Source organism: Lacerta agilis, chromosome 17, assembly GCF_009819535.1.
Source record: "Lacerta agilis isolate rLacAgi1 chromosome 17, rLacAgi1.pri, whole genome shotgun sequence".
NCBI classification, from domain to species: domain Eukaryota; kingdom Metazoa; phylum Chordata; class Lepidosauria; order Squamata; family Lacertidae; genus Lacerta; species Lacerta agilis.
The window spans coordinates 2,472,720-2,487,696 of record NC_046328.1 but is presented as its reverse complement, the minus strand read 5'-3'; the positions used below and the strand labels follow the sequence as shown (position 1 = coordinate 2,487,696).

At 48.4% G+C, this 14,977-nt stretch overlaps 1 protein-coding gene across 1 annotated transcript in view; it reads right to left on the bottom strand.

The window, feature by feature from the left end:
- Positions 1 to 14,977, bottom strand: part of NCOR2 (nuclear receptor corepressor 2) — a 355,588-nt gene that overhangs the window by 223,820 nt on the left and 116,791 nt on the right. The window contains 1 exon segment of the mRNA XM_033174224.1: positions 4,076 to 4,250. Coding sequence (XP_033030115.1) covers positions 4,076 to 4,250 — 175 coding nt within the window.

Here is a 14,977-nt window from a genome sequence, read left to right as displayed (position 1 = left end):
TCTTCTTTTGTTGGAATCACGTCTGTTCTCCACTTTTGTGCAAGTAAAATCCATGCGGCCATGGTTGCATACATCAATAGGACTTCTGTCGTTATTATACCCAGAAGATAAGCTTCTGGGTTTTTAGGAAAGGAGCTTTTAAACATTCCCCCCCCCCACTTTGCTATGGATTAATTCCCAGTAGTCTTTAATAACCCTACAAGACCACCACACATGGTAGAATGTTCCTACACTCTCTCTACGTTTCCAACATTTATCACTCTCTGCTTTGAACATCTTTGCCAATTTGCTGGGAGTTAAATACCACCTATGAATCATCTTAAGACAGTTTTCTTTTAAAGTGTAACAGGCAGTAAACTTCAAGTTGTTTTTCCAAAATTGTTTCCATAAGCTTAGGTCAATATTATGTCCCACATCCCTAGCCCAGCTGATCATGGATGACTTAAGAAACTCTTCCTTCGTTTCCCACTCTAATAATAAATTATAATTTTAAAAAAGTTTTTACCTTCAATCCTTTTCAAATTGTGATTGTTAGTCTGCAAAACCATGTTTTTTGTCTGCCTTAAACAGAGCATTAAGGTGATAATAGTTTAGCCAGTCCGTTACATACTCTTTAATTTCTTCTTTTTTCATTTTTGGTTCCCCCCACCCCTTTAAGATCTCTGTATGTACTCCACTCAACAACATTGGCTATCTTACAGGTTTCTTTCTCTCCCTCTCTCACAGTGGTGACATTTTCCCACAGTTTCTTTTTTAAAAATGATGGAAAATGTGTTGTTGCCTCTGCAAACTCCTCCATTTCTTCCCAACCTGGTAGTGATTGGACATATTTGGGAGAAGAAAAGGCTAAGGAATGAACCCAGAGTGGAGTCCCTAAGACAGTTGGATGACGCCGTGTTTGCCTCCTTCTGGCAACTCCTGCAGCCATGCTGGTGCCAAACAAACATCTTCCTCTGCTTTCCTCTGGACCATGTCAGTGAGGCCAAGACGGAGATCTTGACGTCTAGGCACCCCAGGACCTCCATACACACTGCCCAGGTCCCAGAAAAGTTTCTTGGTGCTGCTGGAGCAGCAAGAACAACATGGCTTGACTTCACCCACAGAGGCACACTCCACTGTCTCACAAGACAGACAGATGCCAACAGGTGGTGATGGTTAGGGAGTTGGCAGCTGTGGCGTTAGCAGGCACGTTTACTGTCTCTGTCCAAAGAGACCCCCTTCACCACCACCAGGACCAGAGCTAGATCACTCATTTACCGGTAGATACTAGGCCCTTGCCACTTGCTCCCATTTCTCAGCTGCCTGATTTTGCAAAAATCCCTCATTAGCAAAGGGCAAGAGCACAGCTTCACACAGCGGCCAGGCAAAGCCGACATACTGCTCAGTAAGACCCTGTCCACACTATAGTTTAAAACAGCATCATGCCATTTTAAATGGTCATGGCTTTTACCCACCCAAAGACTCCTGGGAAATGTAGTTTGCTAAGAGTGCTGAGAGCTGTTAGTAGCCCGCTATTCCCCTTACAGGGCTACAATTCCCAGAGTCCCTTGGGAAGCGGGACTGGTCATTAAACCATTTGTAGCTCTGTGAAGAGAATAAGGGGGTCTCCTGGTGACTCTCATCACCCTTAACAAACCACAGTTGTCAGGATCCTTTGGGAGAAGTCATGACTAATTAAAGTGGCATAATAATAAGGCTTCAAATATATAGTGCAGGTGGGGCTTAAGGTGTTCCCTTACACCTCTAGAATGACTATGAAGAATTCTGTGGGCTAAATTCTGCCAGTAAACAAGTTTTCTATGTCCTTCCCAGCTGCCCTCCCAAACCAGATTTTTTGTGTTGTTATTTTCGCCACCCCCAATGGTCTGACTCTGTATAAGGCAGCTTCCTATCCTCCTATGTTCCCCCCGAGTCACGTCCACTCCCCAGACTATGCTTATTTCCACAGGCCACGATCTCTCACTCGCACTGCTCCACAATCCGCTCAAATGATTTTGCCTGGCTGGAATCTGTTCTTGAATTGGGATATTGCCCAGGGAGTGATAATGCCCAAGCTTTGCACCAAGCCAGAAGACAAAGCAGCTTAATCTACAAAGCAGGAGTCACCAACTAGGCCTTCTCTAGTTCTCACGAAATACACTTACCCCTGCTGAAATTAGGCTGTTAGCTGTTGTAGCCAAGAGAACATAATGCAATGGGTGTGGGTCGGTGTTTGTTTGTTTGTGATGTGTGTATGGTACCCACAACAAGCTTCTCCCGTTTGCAAATTTGCCCATAGGCCCAAAAAGGTTGAAGATGATGCATAAATTATTCCCAGCAAAATCTGTGATCCAGAATTGATGTTTGCATGTGCTTCTAAATTAGACTGCTTTAAATTAAGAAAGCCTTAGAGAAAAACCAGGAGTGGAGCTGGGATTGAAAAGATTAAGTGCTCGTTTCTGGTACTGAGAACTAAGCAAGTGATCAGAGGCACCTTCTTTCTTAACTACGCATGCACGCACACCCGCACCCCCCACTACTTTGCATCTGGCTCTAGCTGGTGTACCTCTAGGTCCTAGTAAAAGACCAAGTAGATCATACAAGGCCAAAAGTCCACCCCACAGGGGCACATAAATATATTACAACTCACTCAGAGAACGATTACAGTGGTACCCCGCTAGACGAATGCCTCGCTAGACGAAAAACTCGCTAGACGAAAGCATTCGTCTAGCGGGAGGCTGCCCCGCAAGACGAAAAAGTCTATGGGGCTGCCTCGCAAGACGAAAAAATTTCGTCTTTTTTTTTTTTTTTTCGTTTTGCGGAGCGCGGCTCCCATTGCCGCTCCGCAAGACGAAAACCCCGCTAGACGAAAATTTTCGCGGGACGAATTATTTTCGTCTAGCGGGGCACCACTGTATAGCCCACCCAAACCGCCATAGAAAAACAAAATTGGCAATTGAGGTTTGTGCCAAGCATCTGCAGTTCAGAGCATGCTTTTCCAAAGACAAAACTGCAGCCAAATTCAAGGCCTCAGCAACTGAGCATCCAACACTCAGTCTGAAAGGGACACACAACAGCCTATAGTCCAATATGCAGGTGCAGAACTATCACTGCCTGCAGCTAAATCGTTTATTCAAATCCACATGCAACACCCTGCCCCTTAAGAAACCCTCCCCACTTCTTTTATAGCCCTGGGAGCTCCTTGCCTTCTGTGCTTCTACACACTCCTTCCCAGCTTCTTTCCCATCATCCTTTCCCTCGGTTACCTCCACCTATTTTTTCTCTCAACTCAACCCACTTGTATCCCACTTATTCTGAAAAGAGCTCAGGGCAGTGCACATAAGGCTAGCCCGTGTTGTTGTTGTTATTGTTGCTATTATTATTTAAATCTGAAGATCCTGAGGCACTTCACTACAGAAAAATACAAAATTAGAATACAAAATACTAATAAAAGCAAAACAGAAATAAAATCTTCACAACAACTCTGTAAGGTGGATTCACACTGAGAGGCAATAGCTGATCAGTGAGTTACAGGAGAAAAGGAACCTCTATCCACTGCACCACACTGCTGCTTTCCATTCCCCAGATTCCTGCTTCCCAACCCACTAGCTACTCTGCTCTCTGTCTTTCTGCCACCCTTTGTCCTTAAGTTCACTTACACCAGCAGCCCTCCTGTTCATCCAGCTTCCAACGCAATGCCTTAGCTTTCCCTGCAGACAATATTGCAGACAAATCCACTAAGGTTGCAAATCCTTCCGTTTGGCAAAGCAGAATTTTGTGGCGTCTGCAAGGTGTCTGGTGCATTCTGGGGTCCTGTCAGGCCCTTACACGGCAAAGCATTCAGCCAGTGGGCCCATGTAAGGTGAAGACAACGGCAGCATTTTAGTTCCTCTGAACCAGCCTCTAAGACCAGCAGAGGTGAGAGCTCTAAAAATCCATTTTCTGGCTGCATATTGCAAACAGCTAGAATATTGCAGACCACACAGACAGTTTTCAAGTTGCACACTGTATTTCTCCCAGCCACCGCCTCCTTCTCCTTTTCCTCATTGCAAAACCAAGATGTACTGTACTGCGTGTGCCTGGCTCCTTGGCTTACCTTGGAGAGATCCTCCGTCCCTCCCTGCTGACTGAGCAGAGGTGAATGTCTTAGCAAAGGCTCTTGCAGCAGCTCCAGCCGGGGCCGTTTCGTCTCAATGAACTCAATTTCCGACTGTTTGCTCAGGTCAGAGAGGTAGGAATGTGACTCAGCTCGGGCGTGCAACTCCTGCGACCTGATGGGGAGACAAAAATAAAGGATCCATTACAGGGCCACAAGGCAGCCTTAGTCCTGGGGTGCAGAGGAACATCTGCAGTACAGAGAAAGCAAAAAAAGGGGGCACAGGAATTCTGACTGCTGTGACAGGTAGCGTTGGGTCCTGGCCTAGGAGCCTTGGTGGAGGACACTTTCCTGCAGCTTTTCCACTAGCCAGAAAAGGGAACTGTGAGCAGTTCAGGCTGAGACGTCCTCACACCCACCCAGAATCCTCTCAGTCCTAAGGATCACACGAGTGCACACAGCCGATCCTATAGCACTGCCTGCTATTAATTGATTCACTGATTGAATTTGTATACTGCCCTGCTATAAAGACTCCTAGATCTGCTGCTCTTCCTCAGTCAGCAAACCCTGCTAAGGAGAAACACGCTCACACACCACACTATCATCTTTCTTGCACCACCCAACAAGGCAGAATGTCTGCCATTTTGCCTCTGGGCTTTCTGTTGTTGCCTCAGGTGCTTGACAGTCTTTCTTTCTTTCTTTTTGAGAACATTTTATTAAATTTTCCAAAAATAACAAAAGCGTCGTCAACAGATTTTTAAACCATAATTCTAGTTGACTCCCCTCCCCTCCCCTCCCCTTCTTGGTTTCATTGCTTGATTCTCGTTCACGCACATCCTTAAAAGCCTGACAGTCTTTCAACCTGCGTGCCTGACACACTATTCGTCACTATGCTGAATCTTTCCCATTTGCTAAGCACTCTGTTGTATTCATGGCATGCCTCTTCAAAACAGCTCCTTGAGGTAGGCCTCTAGGATGTCTGACATATATCCCTAGGGCAGAAGGCAACTTGAATCCATGCCTCCAAAGTCTGCACAGCATACCATTTCCTTCAGCTTGAAGTCTCAGCCAGGGCCGTCTCAAAGGGATCGTGCGCCCTGGCGCGACGATCCCTCGGCGCCCCCGGTGGGCCGCCTCTCCGCCCACCTCCCTCCCGCGCTGGCCGCCCCTCGGGAGGGGGGGGTGGGCGAGCGGGGGATGGGGGCGTGGCGCTGCAAGCCAGCCACCCTCCGGAGCCCCAGCTGGAGCGCTGGGAAGGGCGCGCAAAGCCCCACGCTGCTCCAGCGCCACGTCCATCATCCCCCGAGGGGCGGCCAGCGCGGGAGTGAGGTGGGCGAGCGGGGGATGATGGACATGGCGCTGGAGCAGCGTGGGGCTTTGCACGCCCTTCCCAGCACTCCAGCTGGGGCTCCGGAGGGTGGCCGGCTTGCAGCGCCACGCCCCTCATCCCCCACTCGCCCACCTCCCTCCCGCGCTGGCCGCCCCTCGGGGGATGATGGACGTGGCGCTGGAGCAGCGCGGGGCTTTGCGCGCCCTTCCCAGCGCTCCAGCTGGGGCTCCGGAGGGTGGCTGGCTTGCAGTGCCAGGCCCCTCATCCCCCGCCCCATAGGGGCGGGGGCAGGTTGGTGAGGGGGCGCCCGGTATGCCGGCGGGCTCGCGTGGGCGCCCCTGGGGGGCCTGGCGCCCTGGTGCACCGCGCCACCTGCCCCTATGAATGAGACGGCTCTGGTCTCAGCCTCCCTTGGCCACTGCAGAGCTTTTCCAGGGAAAGAAGTCCCACCTGGATTCCCTTTTGTAATCATGATCTGAATCAGAGGTGTCACCCCCTGCCAGGCCCTGCTCTTGCACAGTTGTGGGAAGCTTCCATTGGTGCCGGAAAATATCAGCTGATCCTCTCTCACCTAGTGGGTGCAAGGGAGTCTCATAACCAATGTCCTAGTCTCCCTGGAGCTTCCCTCCTTTAGTCAGTGGGGATGCACAAGCTGAGCCCCACCCCCAAACCACCCTTAAGCATCCAGTTGCCCTCAAGAGTCATTGTAGGGTGGAAACTGGGAACCTGTGGCCCTCCAGTTATTGCTGGGTGATTGCAAACCACTTGAGGATGCCTTGTGACTTGTGGGAAACAATTGATAAATAAATAATCATACTAACCATACTTAGCTGTTGCCCATGTTATGTTGCTGGGGCTGCTTGGAGTCCAACAGCATCAGGACGCATGGTGCTGATAACACCAAGGTTGCAGGTTCAATCCCCCATATGGGACAGCTGCATATTCATTCCTGCATTGCAGGGTATTAGACTAGAACTAGATGATCCTCAGGGTCCCTTGCAACTCTACAGTTCTAGGATTCTATGACCAAAAGGGGACCACAGGAGATGAAGAGGAGAAACCCCTTCACAAACCTATTTGGCTGCATCTTAAACCTGGTAAACCTATTTCTGGCATCACATCTGGCATCAGCTTTGCAAGTGCTACCAGCTAGTCTCCCCAACCCCAACCCACCGCCATCTTCCCAACCCCTCAATCAAGAGGATTAATTGCTTTCAATAAGAATCGCAATTAAGCTTTCCCCTCTCAACACACTCCGCACGTCTGCTTCAGAGGGCTGCGAGCAAACGTAGGCTTATTAATGTGCACAGAATGTATCGTTATTGACAAAAGGACCATACTTCTCGTTACCATGGGACAAATGCTTCAAAACCTTAATTGCCAGGAAGTGGAAAAGAAAAAAGATAAAGAAAACAGAATTAAAAGCGGGTGAGGAACCCTTAACAACGACCAGCTCCAAGGAAGAATGACTCACAAACCTACCCAAACCTCCTTCGAAAACAAACTCCCTTGGCTTTACTACTATGGATGAAAGCAAAAATGCACAGGGCAAAATTACATGTACAGCCATTTGTTACAGCTTCCATTTCTTTCCTCAAGACGGAAGTCTAATGATTAATCTTCCCTGCTCCCCTCAGAAAAGCACTACACATAATGAACTCTCTATCCATATATTGAATTTTTCTGAAGTGACTATGCAGATATAACTGTACCCACATACCCACCCTGGGTATTTAGGAAGAGTGAAAGATGGTGGAATGAGTGGGGCAAAGAAGGCATGAACTGGAATAATCCCAACATTCTGCTTTAGGGCAGAATTTCGGGCCCCACTCAGCTGAGTGATCAGGATGTGCCCCCTCCAAACAAATCAGGGCTGGCTTACGTCACTTCCTTCAAAAGGTGGTAAAGGTAAAGGGAGCCCTGACCATTAGGTCCAGTCGTGTCCGACTCTGGGGTTGCGGCGCTCATCTCGCGTTACTGCCAAGGGAGCCGGCGTACAGCTTCCGTGTCATGTGGCCAGCATGACTAAGCCGCTTCTGGCAAAACTGAGCAGCACACGGAAACGCTGTTTACCTTCCCGCTGGAGCGGTACCTATTTATCTACTTGCACTTTGACGTGCTTTCAAACTGCTAGGTGGGCAGGAGCTGGGACCGAGCAATGGGAGCAAACCGCCGACCTTCTGATCAGCAAGCCCTAGGCTCTGTGGTTTAACCCACAGCGCCATCAAAAGGTGGTAATGCCACCTAAATAAGACCTCCCCATAAGACACAGGTGGAGACCCTCAGGCCCCCTCTATCTGGTCCTTGGGACACCAGGTGACACCTCTTCCTCACATGCACACCCTCCCTGTGTGTTTTTGTGCTCCTGAGCTATGATAATGCCTCTTGCTTAGAACTGCAGAGTTGGAAGGGACCACGAGGGCCATCTATTCCAACCCCCTGCAATTCAGGAATATTTTGCCCAAGGTAGGGCTCGAACCCACAACCCTGGGATTAAAAGTATCATGCTCTACCGACTGAGCTGTCTCAAGCTCATCTCAGTGGAGGACAGAGAGGGGTGCATGAGCATATAAATAAACCAGCCAAGTGTACAAATATATAATTTACATACCAGTATGTTGCCCCTGGCTCCACCCACTGCTGGAAGGTTGTCCAGAAAGGCATGCAGCTGTCTGGCTGAAAAAACATTCCTGCAGGACCATTCAGTCCAGAGTCCAACACTGTTGTGTCGCACCACTGAACAAGGCTAGGCTGGGGCTGGGGGCGGTTAAGCCTGAATCTAGGCCAGGTGGGTTTCCCAACTCAGGGTGCGGGGGAAGGGCAGTGTGGGATCTTCCAACTGAGGTCAGTTCCTGGAGTTTGAAGATGGAGCCTGAAAGATTCCTGAATTTCAGGGGGTTGGACTAGATGACCCTCAAGGTCCCTTCCAACTCTAAAATTCTGTGGCTCTATGAAATGCCGAAAGCAGAGAATACTGCTCTGTTGGCAACAAAAAACATTCAGTGCCTGGGGAGGTTGTGGTGGTGGTGAGAGTGTGCCAAGCACAGTGCTGAGTGAGGGGGGAGAGTGATCTATTCACCTAGGACAGTGGTTCTCAAACTTTGTTCTCTGGGCCACACCAAATATTTCATTGAAAAGAAATACATTGGAAAACACAACTAGGATTGTCCTCGGTATCACTCGATGCTCTTGATCTCATTTTGAAAATATATCTATCCATATTCTACAATTTTTTTTAAAAAAAAATTGTGATATTATACTACACTGAAATGTTCGTGTGTTTCTTTGATTGTCCCTGAATCTTCCCATCACACTTGCCATCCTCTCCTGCCACACCAAGATATAAAAAGGTAAAGGGACCCCTGACCAGTCATGGACGACTCTGGGGTTGCGGCGCTCATCTCACTTTATTGGCCGAGGGAGCCGGAGTTTGTCCACAGACAGCTTCCGATGACTAAGCCGCTTCTGGTGAACCAGAGCTGCGCACAGAAATGCCATTTACCTTCCCGCCGGAGTGGTACCTATTTATCTACTTGCACTTTGACGTGCTTTTGAACTGCTAGGTGGGCAGGAGCTGGACCGAGCAACAGGAGCTCACCCCGTCACGGGGGTTGGAACCAACGACCTTCTGATAGGCAAGCCCTAGGCTCTGTGGTTTAGACCACAGCACCACCCGCGTCCTAAGATATATCCCCCCCACTAAAAAGGGCAAAGGGTGACTATTGTCCTTGCTTTTATGGTAATTTGCCTGTTTTGAAATCTGCTGGCCGGGTAAAAGAGAAAGTATTTATATCAGATCTGGCCAATCAAGAGATTTCGTTCTGAGAGAAACAGGGCCTTCTTAGTGGTGGCAACGTAACTGCGAAGATCTATTTTGAGCGATCCCAGGCAAGCCCCATCCCCCAAATATTTAAACAAGCCTCAAAGACCTATCATTTAGCCTTTGGGGCAAATTTAGGAGTTGGGCTGTAGGTGGCATCCTGATTATTAATGTTATGCTAGGTTACTGTTACTATATTGTTAGTACCAGGTGTGAATATTGCTCGAATGAACTCAATGTTTTGCTGTTATGCTGTATTGTGCACTGGTGGATATAAAGTTCATAAACTGCATTGGGAGGAATGGTTTTGCTTCTTTGTGTTTTTAGCATGAAAAGCAGTCTTTATAAAGTAAAACAAATGTTGCTTGCCCATTAAAAGGGTTCCTTCCATACCCCTTTGGGCCTGCAGTGGGTTGTGAGGCCTGTGGAAAAATAATCCTGGGTAGCTGCATGACTCCAGCCTGCAACCTGAACCTTCCATGTTCAAGCTCCAAAGTCTCCGAGCACACTTGCTTCAAATCTCCTTCGGTGGCCTTTGGCAAGCCTCTGTCTTTCTACCAGAGGCCCTCCATCTGCCATATGGGGGTAATAATACTGCAAACATACAGATAATGATACTTGCAGAAGGGCTGCCAGCTGAGATAAATATATGTGAAGTGTTTCCTGCTGGTTTTCTACATGGCAGTGAAAGAAAAGCATAAAAAGCCAGGGATCCAGATGCTGTTAAGACTCCGACCCCCATATAAGCCCCAGCCTGCGAGATCAATAGTCGGGGATCACAGGAGTTGGAATCCATCAACATTCAGAGGGCCACCAGATTTACATATTGTTTATACAGCACAGTGAACTACAAGAAAACTCCACCTGAACCAAGCAGAGGCAGGCTGGAGGATTGCAGGTGTGGCTCAAAGTGTACAACAGGTGTTTCTGAACGCCAACCCATCATCAGTCCTGCTGGCCAGCATGTCCCAATGCATCAGGGATGGTAGGAGCTACAGTCCAGCAAGTCTAGAGGGCCACAGGTTCTCCATCTAAAATGGAAACATGCCAAAACCCACATTCACATTTAAAATTTTTAAAAAATCCTTCCAGTAGCACCTTAGAGACCAACTAAGTTTGTTCTTGGTATGAGCTTTCGTGTGCATGCACACTTCTTTAGATACACTGAAACAGAAGCAGGGTACAAATTAAGCAAAATTAAGCAGAAACAGAAATACCTTAACTGTCAAAGGCTGGGGTAAAGAGCTGCATCTTCAGAATACGACAAAAACTATGCTTGATGCACCTCTCTGGAGAAGGAGCTCCACAACTTGGGGGTTGCCACAGAGAAAGCCCTGTCCCAGACGGCCATTCCTGACACTTCTGAAGGTGACAGTATTATCAAGAAGAATCCCTCCACTGATCTTAGCACTCAAGAGGGTCTCTGTGGGGACATTTTCAGACATTTGGGGCCTAGAAACCAATGCGAGCATCTTGCATTGGCCTGCACACTTCAAATATTCCTGGGCAACACTACACCATTTCTGAACGGTTCAGGGACAGCCCAGGATGTTAGAAATATGCCTTGGGGCGGTGATCAGACAAAGTAAAGAAGCAAAACTGCCAGCACATTCCTCTGCAAGTATTTGTGGTACAACATGTACAAAAAGGAGATCTTGAAATAACTTTTCAAAGCTCATTTGTCCCAGCTGGCAGGGCCTACGGCACACACGCTGCAGGGGAAACCTTCCAGAAAATGGCCCACAAACAATAGATGAGGTGTGGTAAGGCATAGCACTGTCTGAGTGTTGCAAGGTTAAATGCCTCACAACTCCAGATAAAAGCGCCTCAGGGACAACTTGCATGGCTCCACAAGCAAAATATGGCACAGATCTTCAAGGACTGTACCAATTTAACTGCAGGCGGGAGACTGTGTGCTTAATACTACTACAGTACCAGATTTGGAAGGCATTGGTGCTGGATGCAGGCAGTCTGGCCCATGGTTAACAGCTTTAGGGACACACAGAAGGTATAGAGGCAGGATCAGAGCCTGAGGGTCTGAAATCTGAATAATAAAATTCCTTCAGAGCAGGATTGGAGCAAAAGTGGAAGCAGCCAACACCCGCCCGCCCCTTAAAAAAACAGTGATGTGCTTGCAGGATGTGATCCTTAGAAACTAGAGTCATAGAAAGCTGCCTTACTATGGCAAAAAGGCTAGTATTGATGCACAGTAAAGATAAATCTATGGCCCCCTTTAGTCAATGGATTGAACATATGACAGCACTCACAACGTATGAACGACTAGCTTACAGATGTAGCCTTTCTACGGAAAAATATAACAATATCTGGAAAGCATTTATAAAAAATATTGTTGTTGTTGTTGTTGTTCAGTCGTTCAGTCGTGTCCGACTCTTCGTGACCCCATGGACCAGAGCACGCCAGGCACGCCTATCCTTCACTGCCTCTCGCAGTTTGGCCAAACTCATGTTAGTAGCTTCAAGAACACTGTCCAACCATCTCATCCTCTGTCGTCCCCTTCTCCTTGTGCCCTCCATCTTTCCCAACATCAGGGTCTTTTCTAGGGATTCTTCTCTTCTCATGAGGTGGCCAAAGTACTGGAGCCTCAACTTCAGGATCTGTCCTTCTAGTGAGTACTCAGGGCTGATTTCTTTGAGAATGGATAGGTTTGATCTTCTTGCAGTCCACGGGACTCTCAAGAGTCTCCTCCAGCACCATAATTCAAAAGCATCAATTCTACGGCGATCAGCCTTCTTTATGGTCCAGCTCTCACTTCCGTACATTACTACTGGGAAAACCATAGCTTTAACTATACGGACTTTTGTCGGCAAGGTGATGTCTTTGCTTTTTAAGATGCTGTCTATAAAAAATATAATAGGTTATAAATAACCATATATGTTTTTGGATAATACCATTATATACTTGTATACTAAACAAGCATATATGGAATTGAAGTTGTTTGCATGTATAGTATATCATATTCCTTTATTTTCATTTTCTTCTTTATTCACTTTTTATTTCTACTTAATTTTGTTTAATTAAAATATTCTCAATTAAAAAATGAAAGAAAAAAATAGAAAGCTGACTTATACCAGATTGTTATTCCATCTAGTTCTGTATTGTCAACACTGGCTGACAATAATTCTCCAAGATTTCCAGCAGGGAATCTTTTCTAAATCCACATGGAGATGTTGAAGGCTGGACCTGGGATCTGTATCTCCTCTACCACTGAGCAACTGCCCTTCCTCCTAGAAGGAGCCTGATCTGAAGGCCAAAGAACACACAAGCAGATGTGAAATCTGACCAACAGGGAGGGAGCAGGCAGACAGCAAGACAACACAGGTTCTGGAATATAAAAATAACTCAAAACAAGCCCCAAATCTGGCTGTCACATGGGCAATGACTCGGGTCTGACTTCAGGAAGAAGAAGCAGGATATGTGCTTGGCATGCACATGTGACGTCATGTTGGGCCCGTGGGGACAACAGTCTTCCACTACTCTGCAACCTGAAGTGGCCCACCAGCAGACGGACTGGGAGAGCCTTTCCGATTTGAGTCTAGTGAGGGAAGTTCTTGGGAAGGGAACCCAAGGGCGGAGTTTTCTTCTAAGCAACCTGCCGATGGTGGGCAAGGCCAGAGGCAGAATTCGGCTTAGCAAAACATGTGACTTTTAACTTGGGACATTGGGCTAGTTTCGGCTCATCTCTATCATCCATCCAGGCAATGAAGGGGCAAAGCAGGGCCACTGAGGGGTATGGCTCAGCAACCCTGAGGAGAGGCCAGAGGGATGAATTAAAAGGCTTGGAGAGGCCTGAGGGTTCCCCATACTTGCCTATTGCCAAATAGAACCTGGATAATTGATTTCACCCTTTTTTTTGCCTTCACAAAGCCTTTGGAACATGCAGTGGGTGACATTTAGAGGGCATTGCTGAGCTTTGGAACCTCACGGTATCATAACTGCGAAACACACTGTTATGTAGGATCGCTGTGAAAGCTTCACTTACTGCAGAGCATGACAAACTTGCCTGGAGTGATTTTGTGGTGTTCGGGAGAAATGTTGGGAGAGGTCTCGTAGCACAAATAGTGGCCTTTGCTGTCAAAAACACAGACACCAAAGCCCAGGGTGAGGGGACCTAGTGAGGGAAGTTCTACAGCAGAAACAAGGGGGAAAGAAAGACTGGCATCCAGATCTGCTGCCCCTGAGGATCTTGCCGCCTAAGGCTGCTGCTTCACCTTGCCTCATGGGTAGGCCAGCTCTGCTGAAGCCTGGGGCTAGGAACCTCTCTCAGCCCAGGAGCCACATTCTCTTCTGGAAAAACTTCCAGGGGCAACCTGCCAGTGGAGGAGGAGCAACAACAAACCTTCGTACAGGAGGCTGGTTGCTACACACAAACACACTCTATATCCTCCATTCCAGCCAAGCAAAGTACTCATGGAGGGTGTGAAGAAAGCCCAGTGAGAGGAGTAACCTGGAAAGAGAGAGTGTGGCTTTGACAGGGGGAGCCTTGAGGGCCAGATAAAGAGACTTGAAGACTAACTTTTGGCCCCCAAGCCTGAGGTTGCTCACCCCTGCCATGGCCCCAGCTGCTGTTCATGTGGCACGCGGGGTTCATCTCTGAAGCTGCTAAGTAGCCCACCAGCTATCAATCAAAAAGCTCCTCTCACTCCCTCACTCAGTTGCTTGCTTGCCTTTCCAGAAGCAGAAGCATTTCAGACAAAAGGAGAAGCTGAAGGAATGAGAAGCAAATGCCGCTGTTGATGAGGAGAAGACCAAGGACTGTGAGTAAGCGGCTTTGAAAAACAGGAGTGTCTTATAACAACTGACAGGCAGGTGAGGAAGCGGGGTGGGAATGAAGATAAAATAAAACCAGGGCTCCATCAGATTTCCGGTTAACAGCCATTTCTGCAGGGAGGTCATTGTGGTGACACCTTCCAAAGTACTCTGGTCGAGCACTCAACTAAGATGCCACACAAAGGGAAGGAAAACAAACACTCAGGGCCTCAGACAGCAGGTGGGCAGTGAGTCGGTAATCATCCCTCCCACCCCCACAGTCCATTCCTCAACCTCCTCCAACCTACTGCTCCCATCAAACACTGTAGGACTGCAACTCCCATCAGCCCCAGCCAGCATGGGCAACGGTCACAGCTGATGGGAGTTGTATTCCCCAGAAAACATCTGGCGGGCAGCAGACTGGGCAAGCTTGTTCTATTTCAGGGGTGGGGAACCTTTGTCAGTTGGAGGGCCACATTCCTTTCTCAGCAGCCTTCTGAGGGCCGCACGACAGTGGTGGCAGGGGGCAAAAGACAAGCAGAGGAGTGGGTGTATTTTACCTTTCTACAACAGGCTTGTTCCTACTGGCACCCCTCTCTGTCCTCCACCCAGGCATGCAAGTGGCGTTAGCCAGGTGGAACACACACAAGGAGGGTTCAGATGCATGGATGAGGGTCCGACAGCGGGTACAGGGGGGCCATATTCAGACCCTAGGCCTGAGGTCTCCCACCCCTGTTCTACAGACCAGCCTGACACAGATAGCCCTGGTCCATGCCAGGCTTGGCCCCCTGCCCTCAACAGTTTTTCCTCCTCCCCTCAGAGACACAGCAGCAGTCTGTGCTTGCTGTTTGCTTGAATCCTCTCCTCCCAATTCACAGGCCTCCCTTGTGCTTGCTCCCCCCCCCCAGCCCACAAGAGCCAGCTGCCTCAGTTGGAAGCCAAGCAATCGGAACCTGGGAATCCAGCCAAAGCTCTTACAGATGCG